The sequence below is a fragment of the Ruditapes philippinarum genome, unplaced genomic scaffold (assembly GCF_026571515.1).
Source record: "Ruditapes philippinarum isolate M1 unplaced genomic scaffold, ASM2657151v2 ctg7059_1_1_1_1, whole genome shotgun sequence".
Taxonomy (NCBI): Eukaryota; Metazoa; Mollusca; class Bivalvia; order Venerida; family Veneridae; genus Ruditapes; species Ruditapes philippinarum.
The window spans coordinates 68454-90732 of NW_026857502.1; the positions used below are offsets into that span (position 1 = coordinate 68454).

At 32.9% G+C, this 22279-nt stretch overlaps 2 protein-coding genes across 2 annotated transcripts; one reads left to right on the forward strand and one right to left on the reverse strand.

The window, feature by feature from the left end:
* Positions 1–405: 405 nt before the first annotated feature.
* LOC132749966 (uncharacterized) lies at positions 406–3361 on the reverse strand. Its single transcript, XM_060739914.1, has 3 exons — positions 2728–3361; positions 1580–1818; positions 406–549 (listed from the first exon to the last, which is right to left on the reverse strand). The coding sequence occupies exons 2-3, from the start codon at positions 1799–1801 to the stop codon at positions 409–411; spliced, it is 363 nt and encodes a 120-aa protein (XP_060595897.1). The 5' UTR covers positions 1802–1818; positions 2728–3361; the 3' UTR covers positions 406–408.
* Positions 3362–4634: 1273 nt separating this feature from the next.
* LOC132749969 (uncharacterized) lies at positions 4635–21447 on the forward strand. The gene is made up of 11 exons (XM_060739917.1): positions 4635–5313; positions 5662–5689; positions 8851–9422; positions 9770–9841; positions 10076–10459; positions 10678–10893; positions 11339–11457; positions 18187–18277; positions 18694–18783; positions 20665–20756; positions 21106–21447. The coding sequence occupies exons 4-11, from the start codon at positions 9775–9777 to the stop codon at positions 21445–21447; spliced, it is 1401 nt and encodes a 466-aa protein (XP_060595900.1). The 5' UTR covers positions 4635–5313; positions 5662–5689; positions 8851–9422; positions 9770–9774.
* Positions 21448–22279: the final 832 nt, after the last annotated feature.

Here is a 22279-nt window from a genome sequence, read left to right on the forward strand (position 1 = left end):
TTGCAGCCTTTGTCGGCAAGTTCCTTTGGACACATTCTACAAAACAAGCATTCTTATCCTTAAAGAATGAAATGAAGTGAAATGAAGGTATTGAAACCATTCAAAGGTCATAAGCCACCTTGTAGCATTTTGAGCAGTATAAATTGGAATATAAACTAATTCTGGTATGTTTTACCAAATATAGATGTTTGTTTCCTGGTTTTACATAGCTTTTAACAATATTTCTGTGATATCGCTGCAGTCAGTTGTAAGCTGAGATCATCTTATCGGTGTATCAGTAAAGAATGTTAAGGTAAGCAAGGTAAGCTTTACAGGAAGGTGATTTCTGTTTATATTATGCATCACAACACAATGCATGGGATCAAAACCACACAGCATGTAAAATATTCTCTCTTATTAATTCAGTATCTAGAGGCCCACAAACTTTTTCTTCCCCTTCAGCCACTTCATATTGTACATTCTTGCCAGTTCATTTGACATGGTTTCTTTCATCAAGCGGTCAACAGTTTCCCGTACATCTGCCATACCAAACATTGAGAGGAACCGCACCTTAAATAAAGCAGAACATAAACTTTTTTTAATGTTAATTTTAACACTACTAAGTGATGGGCTGCAAGTCACCAAATGACAAATAATTGTCAACTGGACCTCAAAAACATGATCTGCCAAGAAAACTGTTTGGATTGACAAATTAAAAGATCTTTCCTCATATATTTACAGCCTAGGACAACACCTTAGTGACTTGTGCCTTTATGTTTGTCCCCTCCACCGAGTGTTATGGGGCACATTATCATTGTTTTTTTTTATACAAGAGTTTATTCAATATCAACAGAATAATTTTTGATAATATAATAACAGCTCAATTCCTGGATTTTGTGGGTACTAGTCATTTTCCTGGTATTTTGAAAGCTGCCAGCATTTTGATTAATGAATTGACTGTCTTGTCCTAATTAATAATTAATGTTGAAAACGAGGCCAACTGCCCATGTCTTACAAACCCTATAACAAGTAGAGAAACTGATAGCGAACAGCATGGATCCTGACCAGACTGCGCAGATGCGCAGGCTGGTCTGGATCCATGCTGGTCGCAAACCCATTATGTTGGTTTTGTCATGACCCGGCTCAAATGAAAAAAATCCAGTATTTTAAATTTTTCCTTGGCTTTAACAGTAATTAACGCTAAAATCTCAAAAGGATTGTTGAGTGTGCAAGGTCACAAAATGTGAAAATGATAAGAAATCATGAATTAAACTTAACATATTTTTGAGCCTAGGCATGTCATTTGGTGAAAATAAACATTCTTGACTCTTCCAGGGACCGTAACTTTGGATAACAGTAGTGGGGTCAGGCAAGAATATGCGCACAAATTCACATCATGATAAAGACTAACACAAGTAATCATCAATTTCTTTTGAATATTTTTTGAACTAGGGGCGTCACAAGGTGAAACTTTCCATTTTTGGCTGTGTCACTCAATCCAGCTTGTTATAACATTTATTGACTTGTTTTGAGAATATAACATTTAATAAGTATGCACTGTAATAATAAATATATTTATAGCTCCGAAGTTTATACTTACTGGGCCCAATAATCTGCCCACGGAAGGGTGTATCAGAAGCACCTTGTATTGGAGAAGCACTTTGCACATCACTGCTGGCCTCTCGCAATGCCTGTGCAGATAAGCGAGGCGGAGATGAAAGTAGGCTTTGTGACTCTTTGGGCGTTGTTGCTTGGTCAATAACTTGTGGTGGCCTACTCTCTGTGTCTGTCTCATTCTCATCAGTGCCACTATCCGATTCATACAGCCTTTTTGATGGCCTATTTAGAATAAAATGAAAATACATTAATAGGTAATAATAAAAAACATATACATTAAGTGAGTTATTGCGCCAAGTGACAATATGATTATGACCCGTAATCGGCAGGCAAACATGTACTAGTCTATGTTTACGTACCGAATTGTTGTGCTGCAATTTTGTCTACCAAGGATTTTTAGCACGAATGCGTTTGTTTCCCCGATAGATATTTCATGAACGGGAAGGGCTAAAGACTTGGGGTCGGTCCCATTTGGAAGCTTAATACAAACGTGAAAGTGATAAAAGATTTTTTTAATTGTCTGGACAATTGTTTTCACAACGGCCCGGGAAGTGAATCCCTTGCTTGCAGGCTCGAATCTGGAGTTTCTGGCCTTCTCTTAACTTAAAGTATGTTTTTAAAGGGGGGTATAATTTACATTTTTTTTTCGGTTTTTGACTTTTTAAAGATGAACACAGGTTTAATTATCTATCGGGTCATATTTTTTCTTCCCAGGTCCGATACTCGTGCCTGTGCAACATAGGGCTTGGTTGGTACTTGGAAAAAATACTTGAATTTGTAATAAATAGTATTTGCATTTAATATTTTAAAATGCTTATGAATGAAATATTGGTACAAAATGGAAGGGACTTCTAAGGCTAGGACGGGTCACTGGATTTCAAATGATGGTGTCCCTTTAAAAAAGTATCTCTTAAAATTTAGTCTAGATAGAAACAATATTATTAAAATGTTAGTGTCGACTCCGTCACAGTTAAGTTATTCAACAATAACAACTATACACATCCATAGGTCAGCTAAAGTGCCTAATAGAGGGCGTAAATTCTAGAAAATGTCGCAAATTAAACTGACAAAAACTATCGCGAAATTACATGGCAAAGGCAAAAACAAAAAATAAATGACGTTTACACTTACCTACACACACAATAAATCTGTAAGGATATAATATGAAAGGTCGTTATACGAAAATCGTCGTTAAATGTTCCGAATTGAAATGAAATATTGTTTTCGTGTACAATTTTACAATTTAACGTTTCAATACACAATTTGATTTTAAGCGGCAGCGGAAATCACGTCTGCGCATGCTCGAAATAAATTTTTCATCAAATGCTGATTTTTATAAATTATTTCTGAATTAATAGTCTAAAAACACATTTTTATATTTAGATTATAAAAATTAAAACCAATATAAAAACTAAACAAATTAATTTCTCGCACCTGCTCAGGCATGCTAATATTTATTGGGTTGCCCGAATGGGACCCATATGGGTCCCTCATGGCTTGTATATATGTTAATGCTACGATTTTTATAAAAGATAATAGCAATTTATGCCAAGGTGGTCACACTATAGCTCAAAGTAAACAAGTTCTAAAGAAATAAATAAACGAAAAATCGTTTTTCCTTATAGTGCTGTAATATGGGACCCATATGGGTCCAATATGGGCGTACCCAAATGGACTTGCCCATATTGGTCCCATATAGGTCCAATATGGGCATACCCATATGGGCTTGCCTAGATATAGCCCATATGGGTCCCATATATGCATGTTTGCTTGGGTCGTACTTCCATTAATGTAACAAGTATTCAATTTTTGTAAATGTTCTTAATGGTATAAACTGATCAATAGTAACCAATAAGAATGGAATTAACAAAATATGCATGATAATAAATTAGAAAAATAAATTCTTGGAAAAAAATATATTTTAATTTATTTCCCAGGTAAATACCACAGAGAAAAGTAGACATACATATCATGTAATATGAAAATTTAGGCTTATAGTACCTCAGAAACGAATAAATATTTACTTCTTTTGAAATGGCAAACATGAATTTCATAACGTTTAAATAATGGTTTTAGAGCATGTCTGATTCTTGCAAGAAAGTAGAGTTAATGGAGAAATATCTAGTCATAAAAGTAGCAAAATGTGAACAAAATAGGACTTATATTTCCATACAAAATAATTAATTGATATAACTGTACTAATTGCCAACAAGCAACTGTTTAAGTAACTTGTCAATGAGAAACTTTTGGAAACTAAGCGTACAAAAATAAAAGTTTTTGAAAAATAAAAGTAAAGGAGGCATTTCTGAAGCATAATTGGTCTTTAATGAAACGTCAAAATGATACTTTTAGATGGGGCATACAGGTATGTTTAATTCACACATATCTGTGTGTTTTTTACTTATAACTTAACTATTTACTGTTGACAGTTATTATTGTTTTATCATTTTTATGACTCTACTTTGTATTTGATATTTGTTCCATATTTTTTTAATTTAAAATTTAAAGTTGTCGAATTTTGTCGGATGTAGAGAGTTGTGATATTAGTTTTGTTTTGCTGAACTATAGAACATTGTTATTTTGGGTGTAAATATAAATCTGTTGAATTTTCCATTCTTTCTATTTGTCGTTCCATCTCTTCTAAATATTTCTACTCCCCCATACACATCCTTTAACTTAACATCCTTTTTTGCTAATACTTGGCCGTTTATTCGCCCATTGTGTTCTGCAATTGCCCCTTTTGGTGCTCATTTGGGTGCTGTTGGAAGTAGGTTTTGTTGGGACTTCGTTTCGTGTGGGACATTTCTCTCCCTTGTGGACCTTTATTTCATATTTTGAAGCATGAAACTGATAAGAACTCGACAGATATGAACTTAAGGGAACTTCGGATTTAGTGGCAGGGTAAAGTAAACAATTTATAATTAGATTATTTTTTAAGAAAAATTATGAGACTGATATTTAACATTAATTTAAAAAATTCTGTATTAGATGTTGTACAAATTCGTCTAACGATATTGTTATTGTATTTGTAGGTTGTATTTTGATTAAAATATGTTCGTAATTGACGATATTTAATTAAACTGAATTATGTCAGACAATACGAGTAAAAACAATGAAAGGACATACTTTCTTCGGACTATATGCATGTATATGGACCTAACAAAAGACACTCTTCTTCAGTTGTTTAAACATTTAATTAAAAGTGAAAATATCACAAAATTCTTGACTGACATAGATACGAAAGCGAAGCTTCAAGATCTGTTTAAGAAAGATACCCTAAATAAAACTGAATACAATCTTATATGTTCCACATGGCCGGAGCCTGAAAAATTTGATATCGCACTGTTGATTAGGCTCATCCTAGGATTATTCACGGATGAAATATCAGAACCACAGCTAGGATGGCATAACAAATTACAACCTATGGATGAATCACTTGGTGCAGACCTGCTTCGTTTAAGAAATACCAGTAATAAACTGATTGGTCATCGGGAAAGTGCAAAACTCGACGAAGCTGAATACATTCACATTTTCGATAAAATGAAAGCAATATTAGTAAGGATTCTTGAGGCTTTTGATCGAGAAGAGGCGGATTATTTGAAGAAAAAAATTAGCGATTATAAGGACTTCCATTTTGAGACTGAGACTGGGAAAATAAAGAGATATCTCAGTGAGCTCGCAGAGGCAGACAACGAAACAAAGAAACTGCAAACTCAGGTGATTATCATTTTGATACTTTTTATTACTATGAACATTTTTTACCTAGCTGCTATGTTAAAATTTCATATTTTCTTTATAACATATTAACAATAATTTAAGTTGAGAGCGATTTTTTAATAAAAGACAAACAAATTGTAAATGAAGTTTTATATATTGATATGGTTTTGTGTTATTGAAACTTTGCTTTGCATTATTTTTTTAATTTCTATTTTTAAAAGCATTTCATGTGCAGTTAAAATATATACATGGATTAAAAGTTAATTTGTTCAGCTTTATCCGAAGGATAATTCTTTATAACTGGTTTAACATTGACTTCTATTGATTTTATTTTTATACATCTTGAAGGTTGAGGATTTGTTGAAGAAATCAAAAGGTAAGACGACTAAAATATAACTACGACACAAAATATATATGTATAAAAAACTGACTTCCATTTGTATGTGATAAAAATATGGAAACAAAGTGATCTTTCGGAAGCATTAATCACAACAAAATAACATGAAAATTGCAGATTCGGAAAACATTGATGAATTGAACTTTTGTTTAAAAAAGTGCTTAAAAGTCGTGATTTCAATGAATTCGGTTAGGATTATGTCTATGTATTTAATATGTAAATAATCATTTGTCCGATGATTATGGCTCCAAGCATGTTTGGAGACATATTGGTTTAGCCTTAGCCATCTGTCTTACTGTCTGTTCGTCCATATATCCGTCCGTCCATCCGCGGCTTTCACATGTTAAACTGCTGGCGGGATTTCAATGAAACTTCACAGGAGTAATCAGTACCATCCCTAGTTTGTATATCGTCGGTACATTCCGCTTTGCTGCACATGTGCCCAGAGCTATCAATAGAAAAATATTGTCCGGCTTTCACAGGTCAAACTGCTGTTGGGATTGCGATGAAACTTCATAAGAGTGATCAGTACAAATCCTAGTTGTGCATATCCCGGCAAATTCCGCTATCCTGAACAGAATGGCCACCAAAACTAAAGATAGGAAAATCACCTCTGACTTTCACAGGTCAAACTGCTGGTGGGATTTCAATGAAACTTCTAAGCATCCCTTGTTTGTATAGTTGACAGAAAAATAAATTCCGCAATAATTTAAGAAGCGAAAAAAACAAAAAATGAAAAAGAAAAAAAAAAAAAAAAAAAAATATGTCCGCTTTCCAAAGGCGAACTGTGGCGGGAATTCCAAGGATGCTCTCAGGGGTAATCAAATACCATTTCCAAATTGTATCGCCGGGCACTTCTCTTGGGTCAAAATCCGCCTAGATAAAACAAAAAAAAGGTCCGGCTTTTACAAGTCAAAAGCTGCTGATATTTTTTGAAAATTACAGGAGTTTCAGTACCCCCTTAAATTTTGCAATTTGCCGGCATTTATGCTTCGTGAACAGGGTGCCAACTTTAAAAAAAGGATTAGTTTACAGTGTGCCCCTAGCCAAATGATGTTCACTCTGTGTAACAGGATACACAAAAAAAAACATAAATAGGGCAAAACACATTTTCCATTCAACCATAACTCGGCCCAAAATCATTCAACCGGAAAGCATGTGTAATATGCGCACATAATTGAGCTATCGATCAATCCTGTAAAAATTCACTGAAATTACATTAGTAGTATAAGATTAGTTTGGACAAACTTTACAAATAAACATCTTAACAAATAAACATCTTTGAAGGGCAATAACTCTGACAAAAATTAGTGAACCGGGAAATAATGATGATATGCACAACAAGACTTGCTATCGATCATTTCTGAAAGGTCTGGATGAACTTGCATCAGTAGTTTCTCAGTAGTAGTCCAGACAAGCTTCTGTGTAACTGGCAACACAAAAACACCTTTTTTATTCAAATAATTATTCAAATATAAAACCTGTGCAATATGCGCGAGTACTTTAGCTATCGATCAAGCCTGTAAAGTTTCATTGAAATTGCATTAATGGTACAAGAGGACTAGTCCGGACAAACTTTATAAACACATTTTCTATTCAAGGGCCATAACTCTCCGCAACATTATTCAGCGGGAAAGCTCGTGTAAAGTTTCCATGTATTTGAGCTTCTGGTAAATTCTATAAAGTTTCAAAGAAATGGCATAAGTGGTATACGTAAGAGGAGTAGTCCGGACAAACTTTAAAATTAAACTTAAAAATCAGTAAAGGGCCATAACTCTGAAAAAACATTGAACCGGAAAATGCCGACGATATGCAAAACAAAACTTGGTACTAATCGTTTCTGTAAAATTTGGATAAAATTGCTCCAGTATTTTTGTGACAGACAGACGAACAGACAGACAGATAAAGAATTGATCCCTATATTCGCCACTACTCTGTAGAGGCGGCACAAAAAGAAAAATCTTGTCCGCTTTCACAGGTCAAACTGCTGGAAGGATTTGAATGCAACTTCACAGGAGTGATCAATACCATCCCTTGTTTTGCATATCACCCGCGTGCTTTACTTTGCTGCACGAATTGACCGCCAGAGCTATCAATAGAAAAATCATGTCTGGCTTTCACAGGTCAAACTGCTAGTGGATTCAACGAAACTTCACATGAGTGATCAGTGCCATCCCCAGTTGCCATCCCATATTGATCAAAATGACTACCAGATATAAAAGTGAAAAAATCTTGTCTGGCCTTCACATGTAAAACTGCTGGCGGTATTTTATTGAAACTTCTTAGGAGTGATCAGTATCAATGTTTGTTTTGAATATTGCTAGCAAGTTCCGGAATAATGCTAACAAATTCCGCTTCGCTGCACAAAATGGACACCAGAGCTATAAAGAGAACAGTCTTGTCCTGCTTTCACTGGTCAAACTGCTGGCGGGATTTTGACTTTACTGTGCAGGAGTGATCAGAACCATACCTATATATGTATAAACGCGGGCACATTCTGCTTTATTGCACAAAATGGCCGCCACAGTTTTAAGTTATAAGAATCTTATACTGGCTGCCGGTACAGATTGGAATATCTAGCTCGAGGGTATTTTTAAGGCAGTAACGAGGCTCCGCTAAACAGTTACCCGAGAGCTAGATATTCCTGTCTGTACCGACAGTCTGCGTTTGATTCTTTTTCTTGCATATTTCTTATATATCTTGTCCAGCTTTCACAGATGAAACTGCTGGTGGGATTTCAACCAAAATTCACAGGAGTGATCAGTACCATACATATTCGTTGGAGACAAATGTTTTTGTGACAAAAGGCCCTGTTTTTTTAAAGACGACGTTGAATTCTGTTTTAACGGGTTTTATGGGGTTTTGACTTTTACTTGCACTTTCCAGTACCCTCAATGATTAGGCTCAATCAAATTTAGTCTGCAACATTTAAGGTTTTATCATTTTGGGCGTTCTTAAAGGATTCTATTTTTCTCTATTGCTTGCATCACGAAATTTCTAAGACCTGCTTATCATATTGGATATGTAACTTTATAACACCCGTATACACAACAAATCTTAAAAAAAGTGTTGTTAAACCACTTCAAAACTATACAAGACATGTACAATTACATTTGTTATGATGATTGTTTCTTTTATAGAATTTCAGACGTTTTTTAAGACAACGCCGGAACGGTTTGTTTCGATACCTCAAGCTGCTTTTTGATGGAGGTGGAACCGCTCTCCGTGGGATTCTAGAGAGAGAATTGAGAAAAGCAGACAAGAGTCTGGATTCTCTCCTTTCCGAAAACAAAGAGATACTTTTACAAACTATTCAGGAAGAATATTATCAGTTGCTTTTCCCACAAGAATCTGGTCAAATAGATCATAATTGCTGGGATGTTGGCCTTCTAGTATCTGTCATTCTCCTGATATTTCCAAATTTAAGAATGGATGAGATAAATAAAATTGAAAAAATACAAACTGCCAGACAAAACTATGCAATGCACGCTATAAGCTGTTTAGATGCGGACGATTTCCTTGTCATTTGGACAGATTTGATTAGAAGTCTTGAACATCTTTCAAGTGGAATTGAAGAAGAAAAGAAACTTCACATTGAGACTCTTATTGACCGCTACAAAAAAAAAGTGTAATGAAGGTGATGCAGATGATTATTTAGACAAACTTAGACAAGGTGGAACTCCAATTAAGACATTGAAAGGCGTTTACGATGGTAATATCATATTTTTTAATGAACAAAAGTTAACTTCTGTGCTTTACTTTAGAAGAACATGCATTAAACGCTATGTACAAAGCTTATAATCAAATGGAGTTTTTGCTTTCCTTGTCGATCTTATTTATCATATTTTTTGCTATTTATTCTTTTGATATGAGAGGGATGTAACATGTCTTTAACCAACTTTTTTATAGCTGAATGAATGTACATTTAAAGATAGACGTTGCATAAATAGATGGGTAAAATTTATTTTGACCATCTTTTTGATTGTTTTGGAAATTTCCGTATGGTGTATATATTAAATATACTTTATATCTAAATATAGTTTTGAATATTATTTTCAGGATACATGTATCAACTAACGCAAAGATTGAGACAATTGAAAGAAAGAGGGCTACAATTCAAGTGCGAACATGGTTAGTTATTATCATTAGAATTTAACCATATTTTCGTTTTTATTGTGGATTTCGAAAGAAAAAATTAAACTGTATGTTGGCTATATGTACAGTTTTTTATATAAAAAATTATATTTATTTTGCTTTCTCTATAACTTGTAAAATTGATTATCTATATATCAAATAAAGAGAATATGTATGTGTTTCTTGTACTATCTGTTTACCGAACTTTCGTGGTTATTTGTTTCTGTTAAGATTTAGAGCTTAAGATAATGGTATTGTGTGAAGACGAAGAGAAGAAAAGAAACGCAGAGGACGTTCTTGAACAAAAAATAAGAGCCTCTCTTCACCAATCACATGACGGTGATAGTTTCTTGCAGATGGAAACAGACCGGTTCATGTCAAGTATTACATCTCATCCAAACATAAAACCTACTGGGATCACTAGATGCTGTATCATGGTTACATTTACTTGTTCAACACTAGATGGAGTAATGCATCTTCTGGACTACTTTAGCAGTCGGGACTTTCTGAACAGGATTTGTAATATATCAAACGAATTGAGCTATTTGTACGAAGATGCCTTTCTCGTACAAGGATACATAACACTTGAAAGTCTGTCAAGCATTCAGACTGCAGGTTATTTATATTTTGTATATTTCATTTATATAAGTACTATTTCATTTTTGACGTTAAGTTACATTGTGCTATTCAATCGAACTTTAAATGTAATTTGTTTTCATTTTTTTTAGAGATTAGTTTACATATATACCAATTGTTTAGTTTTTGCTGACAATAATCTGCCTAACTTCACAACATTTCAGAGCTCACAATTACTGTTTTTGTTTTGTTTTAAGACTGTCAAAAAGATGACTCTGAAAAAGGGATCTCACTTCCATTAAAATGCAGCTCTGTTGAGGGAATGGCACATATTTTGGAAACTTTGCAAAATGTGAAAACGGCCAATACACTGAACAGCATTGCTGATAAAATCTCAGAAAGGCTTGAAGAAACTGTATCCATTCATGTAACCACTAATCTATTTGAATTTAAAGATGTCGTCAAAGATGCAGGTATTTAGCAATTTTATCATAAATTTTTCTGTGTGATTAGACAATAAGATGTATCCTTTCATGTGATTTGCTCAAAAGTTCAAAAACGTAGTTTCAAGTTTAATCAAAGTTTAGTGCAAGACGTCCTACAGGATGAGGCAAAAAAGTTTCATCTTGTTTTGAAAAACAATTCAAGAAATTGGTTAAGACTATACATACATGAACAATAAATGTTTCATCATCCCCTTTTTAAATTGGAAGTTGTTGTCTTAAGGGTTGATCTTTAAAAACATCACATGTGCTTTTGTTGTGGTTTTTCTTTTTGGAAAATACTGGCGATTGGTCAATCTGTGATTTATATATTATTTATGAGTCTGATTATTTGTAAACAATTGCGAGAAGATTTTATTATATCAAGCATGTGTTCACGTTATCTATATGTTACTGTAATCACTTACATATAAAGGTGCACAAGGCTTGAGATCAAAGAAGTGTACTAGGGGTGATCAAGCTCTTAAAAGATCTTCGTCAAAGGATAGTCATGAAAGCCTTGATTCAGTTTCAAAATCATTTGAGCTATTGAAGGTAATCTTTTTTTTAGTAATATCATAATCAATGTAATTTTGTTTACATTGTCAACGAGTGCACTAACGTTAAAGGTACTCCACTGAGGTACGGCCGAATGTCACAAAAAAAAGTAAAATTTCACGAACCGATATTTTTTTGTTACCTGCGAGTTAGGGACATTCAAACAGAATCAGTGATACATTGATATGTGTTCTTTGGATTGGCAAGTCGTTTGAAATACATATTTTCTCCAATTTTGTGGGAAAAGCGTTTAAACACCTTTCAGTTTGCAAATCTGAATAAAAACAACGGTCACGTGATGATTCTCGGGATGACTAAAAAGCGAAACGGAGAATTTTTTGTGTATCGGCAGCAACGAAAGTGCGAAACCGGAATATACCAACAATCCATAAATTTAAAAGCAAATAATGGGTTTGTTTGTTATATTTCTTGTTGTTCACATATGTTCTTGTGAGAAAAATCTTTCAAAAGCAATTTCAATATATTTAAAGCATTACAATGTTGTAATCATGTTTTTTTCTCCATTACAATGATGAATTTAGCTAAACGTACGGAGTTCGAAACTGACATACACAAATTTTACAAATATTCTATGTTAATTTGAGAGCTTTCGTGTAATTATTAAATATTATGTATTAACTTTGTAATGGTTAAAATATCATGATATCTAGGCTAAGAAAATTTACTTTGTCAATCAGTGTAATGGGTCCTATTTCAAAGGTCACTTTGGTTTATCTGACACCCGTTCAGGAAAAAAAAACTTCGTAATACCTTTTATACAACGAACATGAATTTGAGTATTGTAAGCATAAAAAATCACATGCACACACAGAATGTTATTCCAGAATTTTCTCTTTAACTCTGATCAAAGCACTGAAAGCACTGGCTAAATAGAGAATGAATCCGGCCTCATTATAGGACATTTAGGCTTCAACTTTATTAGATAATATTTCTAATGTATGTCTAGTGCACATAATTAAAATTCTTTAAGAAAAAATCGATCTCCTTTGGTAGATAGATCTGAAATTTAATATTTATCATTTTACATACATACTTGCATATTTATCCGCATTGGATGTAAACTTTGTTGATGAAAAGATTACTATGTTTTGATCTAGACATTCAAAACTATATGTAATTGATACCTGTTTCATGCACATGGTAAACATTATCAAGAAGGTCGGAAAAGAGTTACAATCTGGCTCTATTAATATTATTATTATCATTATTGATTTAGCAGATATCCTGATAATTTTTTTTCTTATTGGAAGGCCTCCGTACTAGTGATGGGTCAATTGAGCTGTGCTTTAATGTTACCAATATATTGAAAGCTTCCCGGTGGAAAAGAAATTGAGAGCGTTATAAGAGTAAAAAAGGAAAACTGGAATAAAGACAATCAAGGCGACGGCAACGTTCACATGACGCAGCCCCCGACATAGTCAAGCTTCCACAGCAGGGTTATTGCCGTGACTAGTGAAATAAACTTAAAACTGATTATATAGTTGTTGTTTTTTTAAACCCTAACTTTCTTTCAAATTAAACGAAACAAACAAAATCATGATACAGCAAGACAAATGTGAAGGGCAGGTAAGTAAAAGTAACTTTAAGAATTCAGTAAGATATTATTAACCTCACCTCATATAACAACCATTGCTTAAACTATGTTTTATAATACTTCCAACTCCTAGACGGTAAAGGGCAATGCATATATAAACCATTGTTTTTACTCCTTATAGCCTGTTTATCATGGCATACTCATTGTTAATAGTTTTGTAAATGTTTTGATAAAAAAGTCGGGTTCATTTCCCGACTATTTTGAAAACACGAGTGACTGGTTTCAAAAACTACAATGGCTAAATATTGATCGGATGCATTTCATTGCATAAATAAGTTAGGGAGAGAACGCTGCTTTTCTTTCTTTATAGCACGAAAACCTTTACTTTTCTCTACTTTTGTCTCTTCTTTCTTCCTGTTTTTCATTTTTGTTGTTTATTCTTTTTATTTACCACTTGAAAGCCTGAAATTAATGTTTTCATTGATAATTTAGCTGTGGTCCTGTTTTGCTTGGTCGTGTGGGTGTTGTATTCATTGAATGTTACCATTCCTTTTTGTATTTCTGATCGAAGATTAGGAAATAGAAAGCTAACATTCAATCTCTGACACAGCGGTTTCACGACAAATCTAACAACAAACAGTTCTTAAAACACCTGAAAACTACCGATTTAAAAAGAAAGAAATATTTTCATTTTGTTATAAGTATCCAACAAATTACAACGCATTCAAAGTTTAAAAAGTAGCTTTGGCTTATAGAATTGTCAATGAATGCACATTCACAAATTACGCGGATGAATATCATTTTAATCAATGAAAATGCTATTTTAAGCGATGTCGAGAGCTTATTTCACAAATAAATCTGACTGTCGAGTAGTGGAATATATACATGTCGGACTGTTTTGGCGAGAATATTTTTGTTAAATTATTTACATCAATGTTAAAGAACAGGTTTATCTTGAACAAAAAACCTCGAAATTAACCCGAAATGCAGTGAAAAATCTAAATTTAGTATTACTTGATTTTATTCAGGCATTGTTCGTATATCTTCTCCGTGGTGCAAGGGTAACGCGCTCGTTTAGTGTGTCTGGGGTTCAAATCCAATTCAAGGCAATTATTTTTATAAAGTTTCTTTGTTAAGGAAATAGCCACGATATGCAAGGATAAAGTGTGGCTGTCATAAAAATGAACATAAATGATTTTTGATGCAACTCTAGTCATGCAAAATGTTTCAAACTCTGGTACCAAGCAAGAAGAATTATAGTACATAAAAATAAACTTATACAGGAAAATAATACAGTTGTACAGTGCGATTTATATTGCAAAGATCAGAAAATACCACAGAGCTTGCAGCCTTTTGATTTATCTTGTTTTTCGTACGTATTTCTGGAGATTAAATGGGTGGTTCTCGTAATACTTTAAGATTCATAAGATTGTGTATTAAAAGCCTTTGTAAATTGTTTCGGAAATACTGGATATCGTTTTGAAAATTTTAGAGCTACTTAAGTATTTTAAACACGTGAACGAAAAATTTCACAGTAACAGGAATTAAAATTAATTCCTAAGTATTTCGATTATAGTGATTATACAGTAATCAAACGTTAAAGGTCTCCTAAGAAATGTTCTTTGGAATTAAAAATTAAGTGTAAGCACTAGAACATAAACCACCAGATTGCTTGCAAAATCTTTATCGGCAGGATAAATTGGTTCACAAAACATGATTTTTCACAGTCAAGATCAAATGAACAGACTGTCATTTTCTTCCTGTTACCGAATGATACGAACAGACTGTCATTTTCTTCCTGTTACCGAAAAAAACACACCAGGAAGATTTCAAGTAGAGGACACGTCACTGACAGAATGTTCTTAATATTTGAATAGAAAAGAATTTGCTAAAGCCAATTTATGAAAGAGAAATCGGGGATGCTACTTATTAAATTATTTGCCTATAAAAGAGGATTTATTTCACTCGTTTAGATTATTTTCAAAAACAAAAGTCTCAAAAAGCAAAGGTTAGCTGATATTTAGATGTAAACCGCGACATATAAAATTAATTTACCTGTGAAACTGGAGTGAAAATGTGATAGTTTATCCGTTTTTTCTTCAGTGCCTTCAGCACTTTGATCTTATCTGTAGTACAAGTAAACTATATCGTTTTCACCAAAAAATCATTAAATTCTAAACAAGTTTCTAATAGAATCATAAACATTTATTGTATCATAGTTTGAAGACTTTTTTGTTGAAAACGTGTCAGAGTTAAATCGAATTCATATACATGCACAGTGCGTAACTGGAGTGCAGGTAATAAATACCAACACTCCAGAGCATGCCCATTGATGTATTCATTCTTTTTTTTTTGGGGGGGGGGGGTGCTTTTATGGAATAACGATAGAAATGCCACATTCAGAAGCTAGTTCATAGGTTTTTTTCTGGGGTTTCATATTGTTACAATAGGAAACGTGCATTTAATTTTGCCTATGGTATGAATATGATGTAATTGTGTATGGAACGTGTATGTACGATCCTATCAAGATAGCCTACGAAACGTCACTCATTACATACACAGATGCCCGTTTGTGCCAGAAACAATTTTGCAAAGGGGGCACCTGAGTTCTTTCTCCACCAGTAAAACTGAAGAGTCGCAAAAATGACCTACACAGTTTTGTGTGACGTAACCCCCACTCTATCTCAAATACAAACAATCAAATCAAATGAGACATGTCATTAACTGTATTTGATTTAAATACGTTATAGATAGCGTTAAATACTTTTATTAGTGTGATTACACTGTGCTCGTTTTAGTATAAATATCACCGATGCATTATGTTTGCCTTAGAATATTGAAATTGAAACTGAAATGTCAATGAAAATAATTGTACATGTATATAATATCTTTCCGTTTTGTCTAGAAAATGACCGCTTCGCTGGCGTTTGATTTTTCAAGACTACGAAATTGCTACCTTGATTATCTTTTATACAGTTTTTCTTCGTTATACTCAAGTTATATAAACATGATAGGTTAGAGAGTTGAGAAAAAATCAATAGACTTTTTTACCCCCGTTTACTCTGTTGTTCCAAAAATGTCCGTTGCGTATTTTAGTTATACCCGATGAATTGTTGGTAACTTCTGTACATGTCTGGGAAAACCAACTTTCATTTTTGCATCAAAAGCTAATGTGAATATGCATTTTCTAGCATAATTGTTGTTAGAGGGTTGGTTAAAGTGTAAGTTATTGTTATTTTAGTCATAATATTGTGATTTGTGGGGAAATTTGTATACATTTTTTTGGACACCAAATTACCCGTCAGACCTCAGTGTAGCCCCTTTAAGATTCAGGGCATGTTTTTTGTTGTTATTATTTCTTTTATAATACAAATGTATAACAATTCACTTGCAAAGTTTAAAGAACATGTATTTAAAAAAAACATCTTTTCGCAAAATATCGTTTGCGCTGAATTTTGTTAAATTTCTTCATGCATTAGCATAATTCTGTGAAACACTCGCTGTATTTTTTAAGCTTGATGATTCTAGAGTTTGATACAAATGTAATGTAACCGTTAGATAGATGATGCTTCATCTTTACATTTTGCTATTTCGAATGAAAAATAGTTTAAACAATAGTTTATCAAGATTAAAAATGGTGCGTAATCGTTCCGGATTTGTTTTGAATTATTTCCTGTTGTTGAATTTATTTGGATCTTTTGCAGCGGGCTGATTCTTTAAAAATGATCCAAAGTGATCAGAATAACTTGTGATAAATTTTACACTTATTTTCATCAAATGATGCATGACAAAACTATCACCAAGGAAAATTACAGTGTTCAGTTTCTCTTCAAACACCATTTTTTTCTATATTCTTGTTTGCTTTGAAAGTTTAAGGCGATATTCTTCTGAAAACGAAACGTTCAATGCGTTTTATCTTGATTTCAAACCAGAACGTGAATCATTTGTCGGGAAGTCCCTGCATGACCAGGAAAGTTGATCAAAATAAAGCTAAAACCATAAAATTGGTAAAGAAATAATTATCAATGTGATTGTCCGAGTGGAAACGGGCTACCATAGGATCAGTAAACGGGTTGATTCAACAAAAGATCAAATGTAGGAGACATTATTTCGAAGTTGTTTTTATCTTTTTTATTTATTTTATTTTTCTAAACTAAAAGCGTAGTCAATGTAACTATATATGTTGTGAAAAGCCTTTGTTCAACTTATACAAAAACATTCGGTGGATCAATAAGTGTTGCTGTGAGCTGCAAGCCTTAAATCAGTCCGTTGCCTTATTTTTCGTTCATATGAACTAAATATTTTCATGGTTGTCATAAAAACACGTACTACGAATTCGTTACTGTAATTTTTTTTACCAAACCAACCTTTTGGTCGCGGATTTTTTTTATGATCATTAAAATACCTGTTAAATAAAAGATAATAATGTCTTCTTGGAACTTTTATGCGAGTGTTTACTACTACTTCACTACATGTGAAATTCGTTTTTTTTTATTTCAACTGATAAAGGGCGTATACAAACCTTATAAAGTTGTAAATGAATTCCTTAAACATTGCAATGTTCCGTGCATGTAGAATTTTCGAAGACTAACAACTGTAAATGTGTTTATTTTTTAATATACTTTCACCTCGTCAGGCTCAAAATCTATCTGGAATCAAAACGGTGCAATAAATACAAATTAGTTCAGGAACGGGGAAATATTCCAAATCAGTCCGAAACGATTACATACCGTGATATGTCCGATTTAATGTAGAAAGTACAAGAAAGTTCGGGTCGACTATCGATTTGCCGATGCTGCGGTACGTTGTGCACGTTTTAATATATGGACTTTTACATATAAGCAGATGTATTGATAATATTTTTTCGCAGTCTGTGTATGCTTAAAAGCCCATGTGCCCTTTCAGCATTATCAAAAGGAACTGGACAGATGAATTCTAAACTCAAAATTTGATCACTGTTTAGCTATAAATGATTGGTTTCTTTAGCCTTATCGAAAGTTTAAGGAAAGCCTTCACTGAAATAAATCTGCAAATCATGCCGTCTTTGACTCACAGTCGCTTTCCTTATCATCCGTACCGCCTTTTATGCTGAATGATAAGAGCTGATGACAATATCGCTTACCATTATATATCAATGAATTTCATTTTGTAAAAAAAAAATCAATGAATAGGTATCTGTCCAAGAAGAAGAGGTATCTGTCCAAGAAGAAGAAGACGTGATGGAAAATGTTACAGACAAACCTGTAAATGAAATGGAATCAGGTATTACTTGATAATCAATGTTTGTATATCTTATACAGGTTTTGTAATTCTTAAGCGTCCCTTTTACCATATTATACCTGGACTCAGGAGGGAGAGCCGGCAGAATTACTTTAAGCTAAAGTATTATGAATAATCTAGGAAAAGGGATATCTCGTCCGATTAATGGAAACAATAATATAGGCGAAAAAAGCTTTGAAATTATTTGTACCCGTATTGGTGACTCCGAAAGACAGCAAAATAAAACAACGCTGGCAAATTTTGAAATGTCTTTTAACAATTTTTAAAGTTTTTATTTATATTGTTACCAGCTGTTAATTATAAAAATCTACTGATAATTTAAGATAAAAACCAATAATTGATGTTATATCAATCATTTATAATTGTAATGCATTCTCATTGTTGTTTAAATTCCTTAGACTGTCAAGAGAAATGTGGACGTCGTCAGAGGAAGAAAGAAAATCGATCACACCAAACAGATCCAACGCAAAAAATTGTCACCTCTGCAGGTACTATCAAACTTGATTTGAATATAAATATCTGTATAGAGAAGATGCACAATACTAATACATGTATTCTTAAATCAAATACCGGTTATTTGTTTGAAATTTTCAAGATAATGTATTGTAAATTGTAAACAAACCTTTGACTCTAGTAAATAAAATAATTTACAGGTTAAGGGTGGACATTAAAACAGGAATCATTCATTGTGTTTTATACACATATTCTATCTAGTAGTTATCCTATGTTAATTTTTAAAAATATGTTAATGTAATGCGGTAACACTGTAAATTTAATTACTAGGCTTAAATATTTACCAAGCGAGTAATTGACAACGTTCAACACATTTCTTTTATAGTCGCAATCTGGCAAATTATTCACAATTTATAGCATGATTGAAGAGACTCACGTAACAATATCTATAATATGAACATAATGTTGATTCAGCGATGTTATCCAATATCGACTATTTAACCCCGGTTTAGAGCTTTGGTGCGTCAACAAATAGCCAACCGATGTTATTTCGATTCTAACAAGTCGCTAATGTTTTTCTTCTTTTTCAAGCGGAGTTAATTTTCGCTGCTCGTTTTCGAATAGGATTGTTTTATTTCGCATCCTACTGCCACTAAGGTATACACAATATTAAACAACGGAAACATCTAATAAAAAGTTTAAATTAAATCAAATTAATTGAAAAAGATGTTTCAAGAATTATTTTATCAATTGTTCAATGATTAAAACGTACGTATCAGATTGTGTTCACTTAACTACAGAGCTCTATAAATCAATCTTTACCCCCTCCCTTGTCAGTTTGAAATGGCGTCAAATATTATCTTTTTTAATGAATTGCATAGGAGGACGTCTTTAAGATGCTTACGAATTGCCGTAGATTTTTTCTAAATTGTATTAACCACGGAGGAGGAACTGTTACACGTGAGATGGAATTCTTATGATAACTTGTCAGGAGTTCTTGTGATAACTGTCACAGAGTTCGCCAGAAAAAAAATGATAATTTTCATCTTTAGAAGTGGGTATTATATGATGCTTAATAATTAAATTTTATTCTAGCACCTAAAACCAACTCTTTAAAGATATACTATGCTCATCTTTAAGTAAAATATTCTTATAACAGAAATTTATTGAAATCCATGAAATCCTTCCTGAATGTTTTTAATTTGAGTAAAAAAAGTGTTCAAATTTTGTATTGAAAGCTGCATTACCTATTAAAGTTCAAGTGAAGTTGGTCTTTTTTTTAAAAACTGCCAGTATTTTAATGACACGATATATTCATATTGCGGCCACTAATAGTGTATAGAGTTCAAAACATAACATATCTACTTTGAATGAAGATGAATCATGTTTACTTTATATTTACAAAGAAGCTGTGAGTAATTATCAATATTTTCAAACATCAAATGTGAGCATAGTAATCTTTTAAATTAGATGAAAATAATCATTTTACGAGTGTTTTTGTAGTACCTGTATATACAAAAGTTTTCCGAGGAACTCCTGACAAGTTATCATAAGAACTTCGTCCTTCGTGAAACATTTCCTCCCCCGTGTTAACTGATATGGATAAAACGTGTGGTGTTAGTTTTGTGAGATGTAATTTTAGTATGTTATGAAAGAAAATCATAGTAAGAACGGAAAATGTCAGTACATTTGTGTACAAATGCGTTGTTTTTTTTGTTTCTGTTTTTTTCGTTGCCTTTAAAGGCTTTATTCATTTTATCGGAGGGAAAACATATATACAAAAAGAACAGCCGCATAAACATGAAGTCCCTATTTGTGAATAATGGCAAAACCTCGAGTCATGTTAGAATAAATACTAAACGCGATTTATACAATTTAACAACAATTCATGATTGGATATATTCTTATCTTTTAAGGGGACTTTACATTCCCTTGCAATCCTACAACGAGACTTGGTCTACAGGATAGCAAGAGATTAGGCGAAACAAGCCCTGATGATAGATTGATGGTATGACTAACATATTCTTTAAGACAAAATGCATTTCGTAAACTTTTTGTCAACTATTTTATTGGCTAAATTAAAATTGAAAAACGAAAAATGTGTAGTTCTGTTATATGTTGTTTTGTTTTCTGGGGTTTTGTGTGTGGGTCCTTTCTTTTAATGACATAAAAAAACGAATAGACCATTTTAAGCACAAAGAAAGAAGTAGGTAATAATGCGTTATGTCGATCGCCAGAATTAGGTTTTGATTATATCCATATTTAGATTCTTCAAAGAAATCAAGTTATATTGAGTAATTTATTGATTTTAATACGAAAGGGAAATAATCATGTTTAAAGTTCTTGTATTTTTTCAGCATTCATTACATGTAAGACCAACAAATGTAACCGCCGATAACACATACTCACCACTTGACAAGATGTTAAGATTATCTGATAGTCAATTCACGGATGATCATGTATGGCAATTAGATAGAGCGGAATCTACTTTACGAGAATTAGGAACATCTGGCAGAGAATTTACTTCTGAAGGTTTAAACGATTTACAAACGGATATTGAACGTCTTATTGACTCACTGCAATTAGACGAGTCATCTTCGACGAGAGTAAAAGAATGGGGTCAATATCCGCGTATTACATTTGATAGACATGGATGTAAAGAAAGACTCAAATGTCTTTACCAGGTAATTCAAAAATGAATTAAAATCTGGCCATCTTCGATTCTTTGCTGCAATCACGGCTACATGAACACATATGAGGATGCTCCTAAATTCTTAATCTTAATCAAACGCTCATTTCATTTTTAAACTTTGAGGTCTACTTATTTTAATTCTATAGGGCGTAGGCGGTAGTTAGCATTGATAAGTGCCGCTTTCAAAAAACAAGCTCAGTTAAACTAAGCTTGTAAAAGTTATAATTTTGTCGGGTTTATCCGAGCAGGATTTTCGTTACGACTATCTTTTACATTCATTAAGTTATTTGTAATTAGATAGTGGTAAAATTAATTATCATAGTCACTATATCTTTAAGATAATGACACGTGCAGTTAAGAAGTCTTGAATAAAATGAAAGTCACTTCACAGTTCAATTTGTACATTATTGTGGATTATTTGGCTGAATAAACAAAGAAACAAGATAGTTTACCTTTTTAACACTGAAGTGCAACATAGTATGTCTAACACATAAATAACATTTCTTGTAAATGAAAAGTTTGAATAACACTACAATACGATACCATGTTAAATAATTTCCTTACTTTACTTTTCTACAGGAATTCGTTATGTTCAAGCGTCACATTATGCCGAAACTTGTGTCGGAGGATGAGGATTATCAGAGAAGAAAACAAGGTACATTTTAAGAACTAATTGTTCAGCAGTTTAACTTATTCTACAGCAACAGTATATAGCTAAATTGCTATACACCTTCGTTCAAACAAGTAAATAACTTGTCTTTTCGACATTTCGAACTTTTCATCTCATTTCTTTGGAAGGTCTAGTGGGTTAAAACAAATATTTTTCCTAACTAGATATT

Bases quoted from the DNA above. Each gene is read 5' to 3' on its own strand.
- LOC132749966 (XM_060739914.1), bottom strand. From the start codon at position 1,801: ATGAATCGGATAGTGGCACTGATGAGAATGAGACAGACACAGAGAGTA. The intron at 550-1,579 runs GTAAGTATAAAC...GCTTTATTTAAG, and splicing joins TGGGCAGATTATTGGGCCCA to GTGCGGTTCCTCTCAATGTT.
- LOC132749969 (XM_060739917.1), top strand. From the start codon at position 9,775: ATGTATCAACTAACGCAAAGATTGAGACAATTGAAAGAAAGAGGGCTA. The intron at 9,842-10,075 runs GTTAGTTATTAT...GTTTCTGTTAAG, and splicing joins ACAATTCAAGTGCGAACATG to ATTTAGAGCTTAAGATAATG. The intron at 18,784-20,664 runs GTACTATCAAAC...TTATCTTTTAAG, and splicing joins AAAAATTGTCACCTCTGCAG to GGGACTTTACATTCCCTTGC.